At 44.7% G+C, this 21,930-nt stretch overlaps 1 protein-coding gene across 2 annotated transcripts in view; it reads left to right on the forward strand.

Annotated features, from left to right (window-relative positions):
* Nucleotides 1–21,707, forward strand: part of CCDC50 (coiled-coil domain containing 50) — a 44,731-nt gene extending 23,024 nt beyond the window's left edge. The window contains exons 4-11 of one of the 2 annotated variants that reach the window (XM_053951967.1): nt 885–975; nt 3,740–3,857; nt 9,743–9,849; nt 10,379–10,423; nt 10,966–11,070; nt 11,988–12,067; nt 13,073–13,170; nt 21,514–21,707. In XM_053951967.1, coding sequence (XP_053807942.1) covers nt 885–975; nt 3,740–3,857; nt 9,743–9,849; nt 10,379–10,423; nt 10,966–11,070; nt 11,988–12,067; nt 13,073–13,170; nt 21,514–21,605 — 736 coding nt within the window. In that variant the 3' untranslated portion in view covers nt 21,606–21,707. Of the gene's footprint in view, nt 1–884; nt 976–3,739; nt 3,858–9,742; nt 9,850–10,378; nt 10,424–10,965; nt 11,071–11,987; nt 12,068–13,072; nt 13,171–14,170; nt 16,570–21,513 lie in introns of those variants that run through there. The other variant, XM_053951968.1, reaches the window with a different exon arrangement.
* Nucleotides 21,708–21,930: the final 223 nt, after the last annotated feature.

Below are 21,930 nucleotides of genomic sequence, written 5' to 3' on the forward strand. Positions count from 1 at the left end.
CCTGACATGTTTAGAGCTGGTCTTCAGCTCAATCTCAACAGTGCTGAAAGAGAGAACTTTTAGTCTTTCTTTTCAGATCCTCCAACCCATTTCTGAATTGCCCTGATGAGTCCTTGGCAATTGTTCTAGCCTGTTTGTTGGACATCAGAGCATGCTGCTGAGTGTGGCACTGTTCTTGCAGATGATTTTCAGCCTTCCTGGTCTGTCTGCACAGCCAAACCTCTCATGTCTCAATTGCTCTGATCTCTCCCTGTTCCCAGTTAATGCAGTCTTGTGTTCCTCCATCCACACTGGCACTGTGGCAGCGGCTCCTTCCCCCTTGTTTTGACACGTGTTGCTCCCTTGCTTCTGGGCACTGGTCCTGCTTTTGTATCTTGTCCCACCTCAGTGGAATTTCTCATTCATTACTGAACTGCCACCTCCAAACTCCACTTGGCTTATGTACCATATTCCTGCACCTCCTTCTCCTTGGCTTACATGTGAAAGCCACTTCCCAGAAGTGCCTGCATTAACCATAGTCCTGAACCTCTCCTTAGATACCACATGTACAAAAACTCAGCAGAATTAGGCTGTTTGCAGACTCCTGAGCACTACTTTGGCCTGCCCTATTTTGTGGTACCTATCTCCTTTCTTAGCAATCTGCCCATGAATCTCTTTTACTTTTTACTCTGTGGATGTTTTGGGAAGTATTTTCTAAATTTGGCCACCAGTAAGTACAGGGAGTCCTGGTCCCTGGTGAGGATTCATAGCTCTGCACTAACACTGAGTAATAATTCTTTTGTGTAAATCGGGTGGATTTTTTTTTAGCTCTTTTATCCCTTTCTACAGGCTGACTGATGCCTGTGACTGCAGCTGCCTGTAATCTCTGTCTCCTTGCCTTCTAGGGAACGACAGGACTGCGAGATTGCTCAGGAAATCCAAGTGAAGCTCGCGTTTGAAGCAGAGGAGCGCCGCAGGCAAGAGGAAAAAGACGAGGTAACCTTTAAAGCTGCAGGGATGGCAGGGCTATTTATAGCAGCCCTTTCAGGCCACACATTTCTTGGCCAGTAGCCACAGGAGTTGGCTTGCATGGTGGCAGTCCTTGTCATGACATACATCTCTGTATGCACAGAGATTTTGGGGAGTCCTGTTACAGGAATAAGATACAGTCATAGTCCTCACACTCAAGGGTCATAAGGGTTGTTGATGACAGTGGCCTTGCTAATGAAGAGGTCAAGTAATAAGTAAGCCTTGCTGAGGTGTTTATTGCCCTGTTGTAGGAAGTTGTAATTGTTTATACACTCTAAGACCTGCTTGCTTTCTCAAATGCAAGACAGGTACTGCTCTTGCGAGAATCCTGGGTCATTATTTCTTTGTCTTTAATGCAAAGATTTCAGTGGGATTCTCAGCCCAGCCATCTGTTTCTGGCTTCTCCATTCTTCAGTTTAGTCTTTCAGAACCTGAACAGCCTGTTACAGTTTCTTGCTGTAAGGAATCTGTAAGCAGTTTCCTTTTGTGACTTCAGAATGTTTCTCTGCTCCTTTTGTTTGAGAGTGAGTGGTATGGTTTGTTCATAGTGTACAAAGGGTTTTACTTCTTGGTCACCTCAATGGATCAGCCTGTCAGAGTTTTCAAGAAACCCACAAGTAGAGGAATGTGCGAACCTGGAGTTTGTCCCCTTTTTTGATATCAGATGGTTTCCTGAGAAGCCTGAGTTGTCTCAAGATGTTCAAGAGGCACCTGGTGGCATTCTCTATATTAGGAAGAGCTTGAACACAACACTATATTTCCTGGCAGAGCCTGAAATAAAAATCTGCCCTTACCTGACAGATGCATCGGGTTTTTTTGCAAGACTTCATTTTCTTCTTCTTCTACCATTAATTCCAAGCAAGTACTGAAAGACTGCCCAGACAGATGGGAAGGGCTTGGCTTCCAAGAGGAGCTTGTGCTAACAGGGTGGGAGGAGCACTTTGGCTACAGAATTTCTGATAAAAAAAGGTAGTGACCTGTCATATTTTTATCAGGAAGGTGAAGGAGATGCAAAACTAATGTTGACTTGTGGAATTACACCTTTCCTTCCTGCTTTATGTAGAGAAATTCAGGGCTGTCAGTGATGTGACAACAGGTCCTTGCAGCCTGTCAAACCTGCCTGCTGACCATCTTGTGCAGCTGGGAGCAGGCGTCAGCTGACTGTGGCTTAAAGCAAAGAGAAGTCATAAATATTCTCTCTCTTCCTGCTGGTACATGGGAAGTTCCCAAGTGTGTCTGAAATGTAGCTGAGGACTGAGGCAGATCCTTTCTGGAGTGCAGGTATTTTAAATGAAGCACTAAGCCTGCCTGCCCTGCCTGTTTATAAATCCTGTTTGTAAGAAGTAGTTTGTGTGGATTTGCAAGTCCTGAGCTGTCTCAGTCCTGGAGATAATGTGCTTTAGCTCATATATTTATAGACTTACAGTACTTAGTAGAAAGGTTAACCTTGTCAGGGGAAGGAGTTTGTGGAGGTTTTGTTTTGTCTTTTTTTTTTTTTTTTTTTTTTAATTTTTATTTTGGTGGGTTTTTTTGTTTTCTTTTTTGGTTTTTTGTTTTTGTTTTTGTGGTTTTTTGTTTTTTTGTTTTGGAAGGAGCTTGTGGCATCCCCAGATTTTCCACAAAGTTTGTTTCAGAGCAGATCTTACCTGAATCCTGAAATGATAGTTTGTACTTGAGCAGCCATCAATGTCCTCCAGTGATGGCTTGGCTCTGGAGGGTGTTGACTCTTAGTTTGCATTTCAGCCATGCCTTTCCTGCCTGCAGTGTCCACTTTACATGCATGTCTCTGTAAAGGTCCTGAGGATTAGGAAGGCTTAAATGAATAGCATCCAAAGGGGCAGCATGCCCTGCTGGTATCTCCCAGCTTTGCTCCCTAGCTCCAGATTGGCTTCACTGACTCACAAGCTCGTGGGCCTCAGAGGAGCAAGCCCCTGGGAGCTGTTTGCAGTTCCTAGGCCTTGTTGATCCATTAGTCATCTCAAAGGAAAACCAATTAGGAAAATGGAGTGCTCTTCTCTTTGGCATATCTACCAAAACTGTGACAGAAGACAAATAGCTGCAGTCCCCACTGTGCTCCTGCCTTGTGCCTAGTTTGCTCTTCCTAATGTCCTTTCGATTTTCTTTTCCTTCAAGTCTCTGTCTGTCAAACTGATGCATTTCCCTGCCTGGCATCCTGTTGTCCCTGCAAATTACAGCCAGTGTGAAGTGAGTTCATGGATTGCTCTGGGAACTCCTTCCAGTCAGAAGTGCATTTAGCTGGACAGTCTTTGTCTCTGTGCTTTTCTTTCCCTGGTAGAGTGCAGGGAGGAGATCAAGCCCACTCCCGTTAGCGGCTGTGCACTTCTGTGACTTCCAAATCCTTGTTGAAAGCCTGAGGTTGCACATGCAGTCTCTTCTGCCCTGCTTTGGCCATTAAGGCTTAGCAGGCTTGTGTGCAGAGGAGTGGGAACCTGGGAGTTTGCCATGGTGTTGGAATCTCAGTACTGGGCTGAGTTGACTGCTGGTTGAATACTGGTTTGACTCCTGGTTGCTGATAATGGTCCCTTGTGTCACTCATTAATTTGAAAGCCTTGTCCAGTCCAGGGGTTGAATTTGAGTAACTGTTGTTGTGTCTGAAAAATTAAACTTTTTTTTTGTAAGGATTTTAATAATTGAATAAAAAATTTGACCAAAAGAATCTGGAGATACTTTTTAGTGGTGATTTAATGTCTGTTTTCTTCCATCTCTGCAGGATATTGCCCGTCTCCTACAACAGAAAGAACTGCAGGAAGAAAAAATGCGCAAGAAACACTACCCAGAGTCCCAGGGACGCACAGGCTATGAAGAGAGCTATTATGCAGAAAATGGAGGTATGTTTCTGCAAGATAAAAGCTCAGGATCATGGCAGTGTAGGTGAACCTGGTGGTCTGACAACTCTTTATCCCTCAGACTCAACTTTAATCTACAGTCCTGCATTTAACACTGTAGCATTACATCAGTTTCCAGGGTCAGAATCAGATTATTTTATAATCGGGAAGTATTTAGTGAAAAAAAGAAAAAAGCAGAGAAGACAATTTAATAGTTTTTATTGTCATTGAAGGTGGCCTGAATGACAGGGATAGGTAGTGTGGTTTGTGTATGTGCAAGTGCTGCCACATGTGCATGTTTTAGAAGTGCCTGTGGAAAAAGACAGTGGCTGATAAGGTAGTTACTGCTGTGTGACACCAAGGGTGTGGGGGAGAAATGCTGGTGAAATTCCATGCTTGCATTTGAAGAGAGACAGTTCCATGTGCTCATTTGTGATGCTGGCACAGCTACATGAAGGAATAAATGCTGGTTCATGGAGATGTGTTTCAAAAATAGCTCCTTGCAGGTATGTACCCAAGCTGTAAAATTAGCACAACTGCCTTGAATGACTTACTGAAGAACAAGGTCATCTCCACAGAATGTCTCTGCTGTGATTATCATCTGGGACTGTACAGTGTGGAAATCATTTGATCCACGGTGCTCTATTGCTTCCTTTTGGTCAGCTTCTGTGATTGAATACAGACCTTCTTTAAACTGGGAGGAGAGAATCAGTGTGTATTTAATTATGGAGCAATCTGGGGATGGCTTTGCTATGCTGGTGGTGGTTCCTGTGTTCTTTCTTCAAAAATGTGGTGGGGAAGATGGGTTGCTTTTGATTAACAGATTGTGAAGATGAAGATCAAACCTCATTTTTCATTTTAACATCAATGCCATTGGCAGTTTTAAAGTCCTTTATTTGAACTTACACAAAGTATTTTAGTTTCAATTTGGAAGAAGTTCAAAGATAGCCAAGAAAGTACAAAGCACAAAGTTCAAAAGTGCAAAACAGTAATCAAGTGGAAACTTCATGATCACAAGTCCTTCTACATGTACAAAGCTGGGAAAAATTGATCTTCGAGTCCTACGGCAAACCCACTCTTCAGGTTTTCAGAATTAAATGGGAGAAGTCTGAAAAAATACAACATAGGCAAAAGCGTGCATGCAGAGGTGGTAGGACAGGATGGATTTTTGTAACAATCAGCTGTGACTTCCTGAAGTAAGACTGTGGTTTGGATTTGGAGAGAAGGGTATCTTGTGAGTCTAAGTTTTCTTCCTGCAATAATCCATAATTTTGAAGGTGAGGCAGGAGGTGTTTGCCTGACCAGTCATAGCAGTGCTGCACTTGATCTGCACTCCTTAAAAGCTATAAAGGACTGGAGTGGATTTTATGCTTGGATCATCTAGCTTGTTGTTCTGGGAACTCTTAATTACTTGAGTACCATTTGATTAGGCTTCAGCAGCCTTGGTTTGTATTGTCCTCATTATTTGTAAATTGAAACAAATAAGCCCTTGCTTTGTTTAAGTTTCTTTTGTTTTGGTGGGGGTGGGGTATGTTTTTCGGGTTTTTTTAATTGTTTGAGACTGAGGTAAAATTTATCCACATCCAGGAGGAGTGTGGATTAGGCCTCTTGCTCCAAAGCAATCTGAGCTCTTTAAAAGTGGAAAAATAAACATGAGAAAAGGCAGAGTTCCTCCCAGAACTGCCCGTGCCATGAAAAACATTTTGGTATTCACTCAGTCACTTGCTGCTTCAGAGAGTAACACCAGGGTCTTTGGAGTGTTTACATGACCCCTGTGGAAGGTGCCACAGGAACCAGCACCTGTTGATACCCCAGCACAAGATCACCCTGCAAATTATCTGCAAAAAGCAAATTATCTGCATGGGTTGTCTGGCATGGTTGTGTTACCTGCAGCAATCCTTTCCCAGCACAGCCAGGCTTTGCTCTTTTTTGTTTTCCTGCTCTCTGCTGTTGTATTTATTGAGCTTTCCTCAATGACAACATTTAATTAATTTTCACACTCTTGTGATTATTGTTCAAAAATTGACTCTGGCTTTCAGGCTCTGGTCTCTGTTGTTCAGTAAGTCACTTGGATTGTTTGATTGGGTATTTATTTTCTGTAAATCATATGTATGATCTAAAACTGAACAGAAAAAATCCAACCAGTTAAAGAGCAACCGCAGCAGTTCCTGTTACAGTTCTTGGACTTTTAAAAATACACCTGTTCTGGATAAAAGTCATACAGACTTGTTTTGAAGGTGGATTTTTGTAGGCTCTATTTTTGCTGGCTCTGAAAAAGTTTTTTCTGAATAGAATGACTAGAAGGGAACATTCAGTTTTAGTGTGAGGTTGTTTTTCTCTCTCTGAAATCTAGATAGATTGTGAGACAGAGCTATTCATTAAAACAGAATGCAATTCATGTGCAGTGAAATCTATTTTAAATATTTTGAGATACTATAAAACAAACTCTGGATGGTTGAGCAAAGTCTCTGCTGCAGGGTTTTTCTGGTGGGGGGTTGTGTGTGTAGTCCTGTTTCAAATCAATCTCTGCTTCAAGGCATTTTTTTTCATTTTGAAAAGCTGCTGTAGAGAGATAATGGTTCACTCAGTGCAATGATTTTTCTTAGCAAATAGGTTAGTTGAAAAAATAAATCAATTAGTAGATTGTATGCAGACAGATTGCTGCATCCTCGTAGCTGTTTCAGGTTTATTACTGAAACTAAAAGCAGAGAAAATTTCTACCTGCTTTCTGGAAAGCACAGAGGAAACAACCCCACCAGAATGCCAAGTAAGCAGCTTTTCTAGCTACAATGCTGAGGTCAGGAGCCTGGGTTTTCTGAAGTCTTAATCTGCCTTAAAATTTCTATCTATAACTGTCTTGCATTCAGAGCTGAAATTTCTTTTTGGACAATGAATAAGTGCAGGCCCTGAAACTTGTGGGTGTGCAAAAGATATGTGACAGTCTGGTGGAGGATGTTTGGATGCTGCAGCTATCCTGTTCTTGCTTTTAAAGAAAAAAAAAATCCTATCCTACCTGTTCACTTCTTTTCTGCTTTATGTGGGTCTTTCCCCTGGTTAGGTGAGACTTTTTTCTGATGAAAAACCTTGTGCCTGAAGCCAGGGCAAGGCTCACCCATGCTTATAAACCAGGGTCCAACCTGACCACTCTGCTTGGCCCCTCCTGGCCTTATGCTCCTCATTGTCTCCCAACTTTTCCTGCATCTTGTGCCTTTCTTTGCAAATCTTTCCCAGGTGGTTTCAGGATCCTGCAGCAGTGATGTGTCATCAGGAGATGAGCTGCTCTCTTGGCAGTTTTTCAGCCCCAGTGGCATCATTAAAAGTCATTTGTCTCTGTATTGACTTGTCCTTGTCTAGGAAGTGCTCAGACACTTTTGGGTTGGACCTGTGCTTTCTGCTCCAACCTTGTTGCCTCTTGTGCTGCCCTGCTAGCCAGGCTGCCATTTCACTGTGTCCTCTCTTGTATCCTGCAAGCCTTATCTGTCCCTGTTCTTATTCTTTCTTTCATCATGCTTTGCCTGCATTTTCAGCACCTTATATCACGCTCCTTCCTCTCCCTGCTGTGAGTCTGGTCTCGAACCTCCATTAAACCCCTGCACCACTAACCCCCTCCTTGTTTGTCCCCCCATTGCTCAGAGCAGCCCTGGGGTGACCCCAGAGAGCAGATTTCTGAACCTCCCAGAGCACACAGTCATGGCAGGTGCAGGCACCAGCAGAGAGAGCGCCGAGGACCCCCCTCACCTTTGCCCGGCCATGCCCCCAAACATGGGCACTCCACCTCAGAGGGCCGCCGAAGGTCTCCTCAGCTGAGAGAGGCCAGCAATGGCCATCAGCAGGAGCAGAAGACAGCCAGCCAGGGAAGGTCCAGGAGACATCTCAGCCTTGACCTGGAAAGAGAGACTGAGCATCGTGCCTATGATCACAGCAATAGCTGGGAGCTGCAGGAGAAGAGGACAGCTGGCAGGGAGAAGGAGAGGAGACTTCTCAGTCTTGACCTGGAGTTGGAGCATGGATTCACAGAGGAAGAACAGCACAGCAGAAAGCCACGAAGGCAAGACAGAGAAAAGCACCTTCCCCTCCTTGAGATGGAACTGGAGGCACAGCAGGACACCTGGCATCAGGGTGGCAGACAGCACCCTGAGAAACACAGATCTCACCATCAGGGCCACTCGTCACACAGGATGGCACGTGACGAGAAGCTCTATGATGCTGAATCTAGAGATGACCATAGGAGGGGTGAGGCAAGAGCCTACAAAAAGGCAGGACACAGGAGACACTCCCCCTCCCCTCATGCTGAGAGCCAGGGGAAGGTTGGAGACTGCCAGCGAGACCCAGGTAACCAAGTGATGGGGAAGGTGTGCTTATGTGTGGGGATGGACCTTTGCGTGCCCCATACTGGTGTCCGAGATATGTTTGCCTTCCTTGAAGATGCTTCTCTCCAGTATCTACCTGCAATGTACACAGGGAATCTTGCCCACGTTTCTCCCTGATTTAGCAGGATTCTTCTTATCCATTAATGTTCTTGCTCTATATCCTGATGTTCCATGGCATTGGAGAGGATAAGTAAGAAGGTATTGTTGGAGGTGGTGCCCTTGGTATCCTTTTGTTTAAGAAAACAAATTTCTTCTCCCCCCCACCAAAAAAACCACCACACCATCTGCAAAGAAGGACCCCCTCAGAAAACTCCAACCAACACCCAGCTTTTGTTTTTGAGATACATTTTGTGCGGTGGCCTCCTTGTACAGGAGGAAAAAAAAAAAGGAACAAAGCCCTGAATGTTAGGTTATGGTTGTGTTTTGTGGAGTTGAGATACAGGACTGTAAGTGAGGACACTGTTTAAGCACTAAAAAACCCAGCAATTTTCATACACTTCTTATTGAAAACCCTGCTGGCAACTTAATTAATTCACTTTGGGCAAAGTTCACTAGTGGCACTGGGCATCCAACTGGGTTCTATTTGCAAGATTCTTGCCAAATTCTGTGCAGGTGGAATTTTCTGGGAAATGTATACCTATGTAGTTCTTGCTCAACAAGCACTTGGCTTTAAAGATCCAGATCCATCTTTCTACTTTTAAAGCCACAGTGGAGTAGGGGTGACCTAGTGAAAGTAGGAGTTTAGAGATCTATATCTGTCACAGTGTGGGGCAGCTTATGCTTTAAGCCATCTAACTGATCTTCACATGAAAAAGGTGAGGAAGATAATGTGTGTCTGTCTCTGGAGATACTGGGACAATTATTCTTCTTCCTCATGATACAAACACTTTCCTTAGGGAAATAGAAGGTGCTAATCAGGTTTAGCTTTAAAATAACAGAACTTTATACTCAAAACAAGAACTGAACATTATATGAACTTCAAAAAAGCTTACTTTTCTGTTTTCTCATTGAATTGTAAAATTAATGGGTCATCCCAAGGAAGAAATTGTCTGAAAACTCATGTGAGCCTGTCCTGGGTAACCCTTGCAGCCCATGGTGCTTCAGCAGTGTGTTCAGACTCTGCTGTGCTCGTATCAAATGTTGGGCTGCTCTCTGCTGCCCAGTTTTGCCACTGTATCTGCATCAATGCAGAGAGTGACAAATTATAATTCCTTTGCTAGCACTGCTGTCACCAAAGACTGCCTCAAGGGACGTGGCCTGTTCTGCCTTGGAGTTGCATTTGTTATTTGAGACAGGGTGTGGCAGGTACTGCTGTGTGCATAGAGAAACCTCCCTAAGGTGTGTGCTGCACCTCAGCTGAAGGCGCTCTCACACCAGCGGTGTGGCACATACACTGTGATGGTCTCTGGTTCTCTTGAGGGGTGGGGTGGTTTGCAGGTGGCTGAGGAGATGGTGGGGATCTCCTTACCAAAGAATTTGGAGAATAGTTGAGTTGATTGTTTTCTCTCAATTCTGTAGGCACTAATTTGAGGGGGAGGAAACAAGCCATGTACGATGGACCCCGAATGGAACAGGAGTTGTCTGATGCAGAGATGGCTCGGAAGCTGCAGGAGGAAGAGCTCCTGGTAAGGAGAGAGGGTGCAACTTGAAGGAACTAAGGCAACGAGCACGGACAACTTTACTTTGTAAACCTTTAATATATAAGAGTGACTGTAAGACTAAGGTCTTGCTCCTGTGCATTCTGCTAATTACCTTTGTCTTCCATTCACACAAATATGAAGTGACAGCTGGCTTCCAACTAATAAGCTCTATTTTTTGAAATAAGCACCCCAAAATTAAAGTACTGAAGCAAAGTGATATTAAATGGACGTTTCCAGGCAGGTGAAGATGGCATGTAGTCAGTGTAAGCAGCTCACAAATGAGACAGGCCATTGCCCATCTTTGAGAGAGAAGGCAGCAGAGTGGAGAATGCATTGTGGTGTGGCCAGGTACATACATGAGGGCAAAATTCAGCTGAAAAGCTGAAATGGCAGATTGGAGTTGGGTTGTGAGGTAAGTTGGGGTAGCTAAGTGTATTTGAAGAGGATGATGGTGTATTTGTATTTGTAATTTTTTGTCTCTGTTTTTCCTTCCCCACTTTTTTCCCCCTTCCAGGCTAATGAAGCAGATCAGAAGGCAGCTCAAGTAGCCCAAGATGAGGTGAGCAACAAGTCAAATGCTTGTGGAATTCCTTTACTTGCAGAAGCTGCTCAACAGCCCTTGTTTTCTCTGATCCTCTAGTTGTTAATTTCTCTCCTTGTAGGGGGAGCATGGGGCTCCAGTGGGATTTTCTCCCAGTTAGGCTTTGTGTATATGCTCAGGCTGGCCAAGCAGAGAGTTGCACTGCCTGTTGCAATCATGACAAAGTCAGGAAGTTCATGGTTCTGTAAGAGCATTTCTTGTAACTAAGCCCATGGGAGACTGTTCGAGATGCTGTGAGATAAACCACTACCCCCTTTAAGCAGAAGGGATAGAGGGCAGAAAGGCTCTGGAAATGCAGTTCTGGTAAATCAGGGAGTTATTGGACATGGTGCATGTCACTAGTCTTAATGTTGCCCTGTCCCTTGGTTTCTGATCACAGATGGATGAAATCCTGGATTTGCACCCTTCCCATTCAGCAGCTGTCCATGGGAAAGGGTTTGAATAGCTCAAACCTACAAGAGGAGTAAAACTGTCTGACAGAGTCTGTGTTTCCCTTCTAGGAAATTGCTCGTCTCTTGATGGCTGAGGAGAAAAAGGCTTTAAGAAAAGAGAAAGAAAGAGAAAAGTCTTCCTTTGAAAAGAGGAGGCATGATCAAGATTGGAAGGTATGCCAAGGCTTCAGGAGGCAGCACAGATAAGGTGCTATAATGTTATTCCTATTTTTAGAGGGATAACATTAACACATTAGAGTGTGTATGGTGAGAGCAAAAGGTGGTGATGCATCTAAAAGGTCTTGCTGTCTGTTACTCAGCTGCTTCCTGAGCCTTTTGGAGGCACCTCCTTGCTTAGATGCTTTTGGCTTCAACTTCAAGCAAGGTAGTCCTTGGGGCTCTGGCCTTGAAGGATGGCTCTGGATGTCACAGCACCTTGTGGCCTCCCTGAAGCACTGTCAGTCCCTGGTGGAAGACCTTCCCTTTGCTGAAATCCTGACTGTAGCAATAAAAGCAGTAGTTGGTTCTGTTTGTGTAAGGGCAATGAAGCTGCTTTAGTTGTCACTCTGCCTCATAACTGGCTGTGTAATGAAAGTCCTGAGTCTATCATGCCTGGCTTTGTAGGAGTAACACCAGAGAGACTTGGCTGACCAAAAGGACGGGGATAGGAAACAGCACTGCTAAGGTGCTAAAGGGGACGTGGTGTTAATCTTGGGGCCAGATGGCAGCAGCTCCAGTGTTTTCAGTCTCCTTACTGAGTTTCAGTGGTTGCAGGAGCACAGCTGCCTGCAGCTGGTCCTTCCTGCTCAGCCCAGCCTTGTGCACTGTCATTACACCCAGACTGTGTTTGGGCCCAGCTTCGGAACAGTCCCTTACTGCTGTCACATTTTAGCGCAGAGATGGAGTTTGGCTCAGCAAGGCTGGGTTTTTACTGAAAACGAGTCCTGATGCTGCCATTTGCATGTCTGGCTGTAATTCATTTTGTGTGTAAACCAAGCACAAAAGGGCTGTGTGAAATTGTGGCAGTCCCAGAGTACTGGCTGGTGTCTAGCAAGGCACACAGACAAGCTGATTTCCCTTCTTCCCATCAGCCTGATGCAGGTGAGTCCACGCGCTCAAGGTCAAGAGAAGGGCCTGAAACTCAGCGACACAGAAGTGACAGGCCTTCAAGGTGAGCTTGAACTGGCTGGCAAGAATGGGGAATGCAGTTGGGAAGCTGCTGAGAAGCTGAGTCCTAGAGAGGAGGTGTGGGATGACCAGCCTGACCCACACAGAAGGGACTCTGGTGGAGAGCAGGGCGATGGGGGACACGGAGCTCATGAGGTGTTTGGTGACGTGCGTCACTCACTGTGCTCGTGGCACTTGTCCATCTTGGCCCCCGTGCCCGGTGCTGACGGAGATTGATGAGCTTGTGCAGTGACATTTGTTAAATGGCAGAGAAACATTGAGAGGGTTAAACAGCTTCTGGGGATGTGAAACCAAATGTCATCTCTGGGCAGGAAGGAATAATCACCATGCATTTGCACAGCTGCTCCCTTGGTCCTTGCTCCCATTTAAGCCCTGTGCACAGCTCCCACTGCTGCATGTGAACACCACCCTGCAAACAAGAGCACTGTGCTTTGGGGTGTCTCATCCCAAACTGGGAACATGCTGTAGCCCACTGCTGCTTCTGAATCCCTTGGTACTCTGGCTCTGTGGTCTTCATGAGGTACTAAACCATGAAAGTGACCCCAGTGGCTTTGATTTCCATTCCAGAAAGAAACCTAGAAATTCTTGTTGAACTTGCAAAAGAAACAACAAATGGAGGTGCAGGTGGAGACTGAGAGAGATCATATTAAAATACTCTGGGGGTAAAACTGTGCAAGCATTAACCATTTTAAAATGCTGCCCTTTTGGGTGAAGTTTGCAGTAAACTTCATAGTGGAAATTATTTCCTGATAACTTAAACCATTATTAAATGAAAGAGTTCCATGACAAGCAGTACTCTGCCTTTCTCACTGCAGAAACAGTAATTGGGCTGTGCTCAGAGGAGCTGTTCTGCAGGCGGAAGGTCTGGGCCAGGCAGGGTTGGCATCAAACTGACAGTAACAGACCAGACAGCTGAGATGTTGCTCTTGCTGCACTGTTGTAACTTTGAGTTATTTCCCAACACTCCTTTTGACACTTTGCTTGGCAGGTCACAGCCTCTGCTCGATGATTTTGAACACTCTCGGTATTACACGAGCCAGCCCAGCCCCTTGCGCCAGATCCCCAAACCTGAGCACTCTCCTAAAGGTAGGACCACCCCCAGGGCTGCCCAGCACTTGGGTTATTGTCAGCTCTTTTCCTCACACAAGGAGCCTGCAGGGGACAGAGTAATAGAAAGTGATGCAAATAAAGAAGGGGAATTAATGCCCCAGCAGGTAGGTGATGCTAGGCAGTGTTTGGGTTGGACTTGCTGAGCACATTGCAGGCTGTGACACTAAAAAAAAAAAGAATTGGTTTGCCTGGAATTTGTTATGGTGCTGTCTGTATGTCCTCTGTGATCTCTTAGTGATGAATGACTGTAAATCCAGGTAGCAAATGACAAAGAAATGTCATGAAGACAACATTATGATGGATTTTAGGTGACTCACTATTCTCAAACAATCCAATACAAGACAGAACCTCGCCTGTCTGGCAAGCAGATGGGATGATCAGACAGAAACTTGTCCTGAGAGCAGGCTGGTTTTATTCCTGTAGCATCTCAGCACTGCTTTGTTGGTTTGTTTCCTAAAATCACTTGGCACAGAGCAGTGCGGGTAGGGTTGCCCCTGCAGTAGTTTTAAATCTGAATGCCCATTGTCTGAGTTATCTGTAGAGCCCCTGGGGAAGGAAGGGGGCAGTCTGAGTTTAACTCAGTCTCAGATTTCTTCCAACTCCACTAGTGAGACTTGAATATGGACACTTTCCCTTCCAAAATTTACTTTGGTAAACTTATGTTCTGTCTTCATTAAGTAAGCTGGAAGCTGATGGCACTTTGTAGGGTCTGTTTGCTTTAGTGAGACTGTGCAATGGGGCTGCAGCACCATTCACACACTAGAAGAAATGCACATCTGCCTGTTTCATGGATCTATCCTTCCTTTTGATTGAGTCATGTAGCATATAGTTCCCATTTTGGCCTTTGACTTTACTAGTACCCTAGAAGTCAGTCAGACAGACAAGAGAGCAGGCCAGGTAAAATATGACTGCAGGTAGTAATTTTTTCACCAGGATATAGCCTCACAGACTGTTTCCTTTCTGTTTTGCTTTCCAGGTTCCCGTAGGAAGCACTAAACTGTGCTAGCCTTTGCTTTGGTACTGACTCTTCTGTAGCAAACATTACTGGAATTGCCAGGCAACTTTCTCAATTCCTGACGTAATGGGAGGCCCACCCTCCACTCCCAGGATCATCTCTTTAAGTGTCATCATATTAAGGAAAATTGTTTGTTTCAATTTCTTACTCATCTGTGATGACTTGAGCAGTGCAGTATAATCTAGCTGCCACTGAGCTGTGCGAATCAACCAGCTGGCTCAACAGCTCCCTCATGCATTCTGTTTGGGCTTTCTTTTTATTTTTAAGTTTGGCTGGAGCTCTGATGAATAGGACAAATTGAGATGCATGTACAATGGAGGAAAAGTGAAGAAATGACTTGGGTTACGGCAATGCAGCAGAACATCAGAAGTACAAGTCCTTTTTACTTTAGGTTAGCTTAGCAAAGAGAGCTATAAGAGGAATTGAGTTTCTTCCTGTGTTGGATAGGACAGCTGAGCCAACCTGACAGTCATATGAGCTTGCAGGAAGGAGAGAGCGTTGTCAAACATATGCCAGCAAAAGCCAAACTCTGAGACTGGTGAGGCAGCAGTGGCCTATGAAACAGATTTTTTTTTTTTTTTTAACTGCTGTATTTCTTTCTAGGGTTTCCAACAATCTGAATAGAGTGTGTATAGGCATTTAGCTCCAGGATATAGGATAGAACAGTTAAAAGGAAAGACAATTCCAACTGAAGTTAAACCTTGTGTGCATTACTTAGGATTTGCCAGGGAGTTCAAGAAGCTGTGAACTGTGGTTTGAGAAGACTCATACAAACAGATCTATGTGTCTGAAGAGACCTCTGTGGTCACCTCCTTTGAGCTTCAGTATGGTAGAAGCCAAGGAATTTTATTAAAGCCAAGTTGGATCTCCTGTAACTCTTAGCTCAGTTGCTGATGCACTTGAGTTACTTGTTTCTGAACTTGGATATGTCTTGTAAACATGGGGCTGATGGAGAGAGTGCCATATGGACATTGAGCATCAAATTCAAAATGTACAGTTAGAGGCAACCTGAGCCAGACACAGAGTGCTGATCAGTCCACACGATGTCTGTGCTGACTGCTTTTCCTCTCCACTGCTCCATCCAGCACCCCAGGCAAGCTCCAGTCAGGAATAAAAAAATCATTGCTCTCTAGGGCCCAGCAGCGTCTGCAGGTTTGTTGTCTGTAAAGATTTTCCCATGCAGTGATTCCATCCTGGCTTGTTTTCCCTCCACTCTTTGAAAATAATTTTTCTCTTACACAAAAAGTAGCCTTTTCCCCTGGCCTCCTCTCATTTAAATTCTTTGGTCTTTTTAATAATTTTTTGACGTTATTTTCAGGTGTATTTTTAAACCACAAAGCTGAACATCTGCACACTGTCTTGGAGGGCAGGGCAGGCTGGTTATTCATGGGCCAGCCCAGTTCATGGCAGAGAGCTTGGCTGCCTTGCCCCTGCAGCCCAACCTTAGTGCCAGCACCAAGTCTGTCTCACCACTCTCTGTTGTCTCTGGCAGCTGCAGTTCTGCCTCTGGCTCTGCAGAGGAGGGGAGACACCTGTGTCTAGAGCAGGAAACATGGACTTGTCTTCACCACTGATCTGTCTGGGAAAGGGGCCTTGGTAGCTCTCTGGAGCTTTGTGGGGAGGGAGCACCTCTAGGAAACAGGAAGAGACCATGGCTGTCTGCTGTTCCTATAGTGCACAGCTCAAGCCCCAAGGCAGCTGTAAGGCTTTAACCGTGGCTGTTCTTGGTCAGGATAATTACTGGGCCAAATCACTGGGAAGACAGGGCAACTCTTTTCACATAAGTTGCAGGGGCAGGTTTAATAGCACATAACAAGGCCATGTCTTGCCTTGACCAACAATTCAAGAGACTTCCATCTCCTACTCATACTGGCGCGTTGGCAGCAGTTCAGTACCTGTGAAGAACCACATAACCCCAGTGGATCTCTGCTCCAGGGATACCCTAATCAAAAACCTTGTCATGTAGGACTTTGTGTATGGGCAGAATCCTCTACCTGCATACCCTTGCTTCCAGACTGTGGCTTTCCTGCCTGCATGGGCTCCTAAGTGACTTGCAAGGTCTTGCTTGCTGCTGCTTCTCAGGAAATATGCCAGTCAGCAGCTAGATTTTACTGTCCTTGCCTTGTTCTAGCTTCTCTTTCTGTCTCTGTCCATTCAGAAGTGTTCATGTTGTTTAAAAGCATTCAGGAAAAAAGCCAACATAGATGCTATTTTTTTTCTTATTTGATAACTTGGCCCAGTGTGGCAACCTCATCCACCAAGGTTTTATTTTGTAAGAATTTATTTTTCTATTTCATGTAACAGTCAAAATTTCTACTGCTGAAAATGTTTTTCTTGGTTTGTTTTTTTTTTTTTTTTTGTCCTGTGGGCTTTTTTCTTCCATTGCCATCAGAAATCAGAATAATTATTGTTGTGAAAAGGATCCCTGGTGGGTTTGTAAGAATTAATACTTCCTACAAACACCCTAGTCCAGGCACTTCTGCTTGTACCACCTGGTGCACTTGTGAAAACTGGATGGAGAAAAGTCCTGCCAAATCAGAAAGAGGTTGAGCTTTGTATTGGCTGTGCTTGCGAAAAACTGGTGATTCTCTGCAGAAGGCATGGGGAAATCACCAGCTAGGAATTCAGCCCTCCATGGGCCTCTGTATCTGGCTGTGGTGGACTTTCTTACACTGCAGTTGGCTGGTGTAGCTTTTGTTTTAACCTATTCAGAGAAGTCATGAAGACCCTGAGCCCTCTGACATTCAAAGAGCCTATCAATTCAGGAAGGATGCTTGGGAGTGTGCAAGCTGTTGGTGTCAATGGGAGTGAATAGAAATGTGAGGGAAAACTCTGGCATATTTAGTTTGGGTAGTCTGAAGAACACCTCAGTGCCTCCTCTGTGGAGCTGTAGGATCTCCTTAGTGGCTAGTCAAGCTCTCTGGCCAAGACACCAAGAGACAGGAGCCCAAGAGAAGGATCCCAGAAGCAGTTGCTGCTTCCTTGGATGCCTTTGGGGTTGCTGAATGCTTCATGGGATGTTTTGCTTTGTATCCTCCCTTAGTCCTCATCCTTTATTCTTTTTCCCTACCTTTATTCATTTGCTGTTCCTTGTAAGTGTTTCTCCTGTTTTATTACTCCATAGTCCTTGTGAAAAGAGGGTTCCTAAGGCTTTGCTAGAAAAGGGAGAGAAATGCTAGGAATGGTATCTGAGGAAAGCAGGTAGTAAATGGGATAAGAACAGAGCAGGTCCTCATGCAGCCATGCATGTTAGAGACCTCCTGAGGCAGAGGTTGCAACTGGACTTGCATCTTTAGTGACCACTTTTGAAAAGGGATTCCATGGTCCCACTGAGGTCAACAAGAGTTAAGATTATGGATGAACAAAGAGCCACGTTTCCTTGGGGCTCAGCAGCCACAGTTCTGCTGAGAGTCAAGAAGATGCAGTTTGTGTAGGTGAGATGCAAAATCAGTACCTTGGACATGTGTTCCTGGAAAGAGGCACAATGAAGCTGATCTTTCAAAAAAAACACTCAGCAATATTTCTTTCCTATGACAGAGAAATATTTAAGTATCTTGGTTTTTTTACTTGTTTACTCTTGCCAAGTTTCAGTAGCTTTGCCTATGGCTTTGCTCTGGATTTAGTAGCATGTTGGAGCCCTTGCTGGGACCCCTGCCAAGGTTGTTTGGGTCCTGCATCCCTTTCTGACTCTGTGCATTAACAAGGCATCCAGCACCACATGGAAAATTCATCTTGAAATCCTGGCACTTCCTGACCTTCCTAGTAGGCTCATCTCAGCAGGAAGAGTTCTCACCACCTCCTCACCTACGTCTAAAGCACAGTGGTCTGCAGAAGAGAGGTCGGGTGACCTGGAGGGATCGTGCCTTACACGCAGGGATATTCGATGTCTTCAGCAGGCTGACCTGAGTCACCTTGCTATGAAACACTGTCTTAATGTGGACTGTACAGCTTCCTGCAGCAAGAAGCAGTTGTCGCCACAGGGATAGATCCAACAGGTTGATTTCATCTTTTTTTAAAGAACTTCAAGGGTTTGAACTTGGTGGGGTGAGGAAATATCAGCTGTTAAGGAATAGATGAATTCTCATAATTGAATTTCTCCTCTTGGGGAAGAATGATAGAAGTTAGATGCTGCAGTCTGCTTCTCTCTCTATAAAAGGGATCTTGTATGTACAGTATTTTTATATCTCTGCATTCCCATCTATCAGGATTTGAATCAGGATTCTCTACTTATGAAAAAATGGATTGTTATTTTTACAGTGCTAGACGTCTGTGTGTTTATTTTGTGCCAAATTACAGCCACTGTTACATTCTAGTGTTTTCATTCAGTTTATTGCTGTTCATCAATGTGTATATTATATTTTTATTATCAAGGTTTTTATTTTAATTCATATTATCCTGTATGCAAACTAACTGTGGATTGCTAATTTATATATATATAAAGGGGAGCACTTGGAGACAGTGTGAGGATTCCCCTACTTAGTTTACACTCTTGTAATTGAGCACAGCCAGTCCATGAAACTCACTGTTTCCTTCTCAGAGCAATCTGCTGTGTGTTTGTCCCCTGAGCAGATGGCTCCTGCTGTCCCTCCTGGCAGCACTGACACTGCAGGACTGTGTGGGATGCAATAGGAACTGGAGCACAGCTCCCAGCACAGCCTGATGGGTGCCTGAGCTCAGTGCTGCCCTGTGCCTGGCAGGAATGCCCAGTAGGGTGGTGGTGTCTGAGCTTTGCTCTTTATCTGTCCCCAGCCAGTGGACACTTGGTTTTGCCCCACTCTCTCAAGGTGTTCAGGGCTTAGTTTTGCACTTGCTTTGGGAGGTGGGTATGGGACATATCCCTCACATGGAGCACACCAGGGGTAGCTTGTCTTCTTTTTGTTGCAGAGGACAGGCAGAGATCCCATTTTGCTGCACTCCAGCACATTTGTGGCTGTGCAGCACTGCTAGGGAGGTGCTGGCTGTGCTGTACACAGGTGCCACGTGGACTGCCCTGCCCAGGACAGGCAGAGGGACGTGGGTTTCATGTTCAGGAGCTGCCCAAGCCTCAGTTTCTGGGCTGGAGATACTATCAGCCACCTCCTTTCCATCAGTAGCACAGGGCAAGGCTTAGCTGGGCAGTTTTGGCTCTTCAGAAGAGTCCCAGAGAGGACAGTGGCACACACAAATGAGTATTTTCTACTTCATGGGAAACAAGTTCCACTGTATCAGTGTTCACTCTAAGTAGACTCCATGGTCTGTCTCCAGCTGCATCTGTGCACTGCAATATAGTTAATTGCCTCAGATAAATAACTGCAGTTGTCTCATTTAGCTCTTCAGGGTAAACTTTCAGCCTGTTGAATCTAAATATTAGCCATGCAATGAGGTGGATTAGTCAGAAGGCTTAAATTTCTCACAGCTGCAAGTGTATCCTGCATTGTAAAAGCTAATCCTTAAATATGAATTGCACACTGACAATAATCTGTCTATGCAAGCCTATTCTTGGTTTTATTTTGACTGTTCACTCTATAATTTTACCAGGTTTGGCATAGAACTTCTGAATGACATTTAACCAAAGTATCATGTCTGTGTGTGTGTGTATAGCATGTTTTACTTCGTACTCCTGAATTGTCATAGAATGTAAAGGGAACATTGCCTTGCCCCATTTTGTTCAATAAATCACTGTATTTTGTTATTCACCACTTCCTTCTGTCCCTCCGTGTGCTTTTCTGGAAACCTAAGTGGGTTACACAGAAGCTGAGGAAACCACCTTTGTTCCTGAAATCTAGCTGCTTCTACCAACAATTATGTTCTTCCACTGTAATAGATGTAGCAAACAAACAAATTTGTATTTGATTTGATTATTTTGTCGACAGACAGATGGGAAAAAGGCTATGTAATATCTTGGAAAAGATCTGGACTGTTTCATTTCCTGAGACTGTGATACTGAAAAATAAAGCAGTATGATTATTTGCAACGATAGGATGTTCTTTCTTATTTCATTAACATAACATAAAAGTCTGCTTGAAGATTCCTTCAAACAACATGTACCTACAGTGATGGGACAGAATGTAAGAAGGACAAATGGCAAATGCCCTGGGACTGACTGCTGTCTTCAAAGGCATCAGCTGAGGATGCAGCCACATGCAGCTCAAACATGAGCAGACCTGATCCCATTGTCATGTCACAAATTCAGTTTGTGACTGAACATTCTGAAATAGAGAGGAGGTTACACAACATAAATTCCAGATCTTGCATCTGGGCTGTAAACCTTTCTTTAATGCTTATTTACTCATTTCTCTCTGCTTGCCAAGAATAAGCTTTGCACAGAGGAGCAGAGAGCCCTTTGGCGCCCCAGCACAGGGTGCACTGGGCTTTCCCTCTGGGCCAGGGCTTGGGCTGCACAAGTGAGCGCTCTGACTCCAACAGAGTTCACTTCTGGGCTAGATTAGGCTCTGTGTCACACCACTACCCCAGTGCTTCCCAGTGCCTCCATGTCATCTTTATCTTCCACCAGCTGCATCTCAGAGTCCCTTGGGTATTATCAGTGAGTGGAAGTACGAGTCAGCAAAACACACGTGGCTGGCAGGGGAAGAGCCTGGTTGTAAAAACAGGGCTCTTGGGAGTGCCAAGAGCTCTGCCAGCTTACAACCTATTGCAGCCTCTTGTCTGGAGTGACTGGGGCAGCCTGTTTTCTCTGAAAGGCTTCTTTCATGCCAGCCTTGGCACTTGTTGAAGCACTAGGCTGTGGTGGGAGCAGGGCCAGCTGGAGCCCTGAGAAACATCTTCCACCTGGTGCAGTGATGGGCACATAGAACTGGGTGTGGGGACCATAAAACAAACACTGAAGAGCCCCTGGGGACTTTTTTCTGTAGCAGAAAACTTTGGCCTCTGAGTTTCCAAGTTGCATGCAGCTCCCAGGCTGTGGGTGTGCCATGGTGGGTGGATCCAGTGTGCCACTGGTGATGGATCAAGGTTTCCCATGTATCCTCATATTGGTGTTGGGATGTCTGACGTGGGAAGAATGATGTGTAGGACTCTAATGATTTTAGAAGGTTAATTAATTACTTTATTAAACTATATTATTACTATATTATACTAACAAGAATTATCACTAACTAACTAGAAAACTCGTGACTCTCTTCTGAGAGTCCTGACACATATGTGGATTTAATTGGTTAATGAATTTAAAACACTATGACTAGAATCTAATTAAGTCATTACTTTGGGTAAACAATCTCTATACTACATTCTACATGGGTATAAACACAGGAGTAGCAAGTGAGATAAGAATTGTTTTGATTTTCTCTTCTCTGCTTCTCTCACAGCTTCTCTAAGAAGAAATCTTGAGAAAAGCTTAAGTTTTTCTCTGTTCAGAGGGTTTGCGGATACCACATCGTCCATCTGTGAAAAAAGTTAAGCCACTGGAGATTGCTAAAAGTCACCATTGCTGGGTGCCCAGCAGCCTGACTGTCCCTTTGGCTGCTTCATACTGCTCTGCAAGGTGGGAGTTGCAGGTGGCAGCTGCAGTCTCCTGCCTGTGTGTATGTCCAGGTCCTCATCTCCCACCCAGCTGCATGCTGGTAGGGGTTACCTACCTGGAACCAATGCTCCTTTTGTTCAGAAGGCAAATCATGGCTGCAGAGACCCAGAACATGAACCAGGTGAGGTATCTGAGGCACAAATGACTTGCTGCAGTACACATGGTAGGTATGTACCCTTCCCAGTTCATTTTCCAGTGACCT

The sequence above is a fragment of the Vidua chalybeata genome, chromosome 10, assembly GCF_026979565.1.
Source record: "Vidua chalybeata isolate OUT-0048 chromosome 10, bVidCha1 merged haplotype, whole genome shotgun sequence".
In the NCBI taxonomy this organism is placed as follows: Eukaryota; Metazoa; Chordata; class Aves; order Passeriformes; family Viduidae; genus Vidua; species Vidua chalybeata.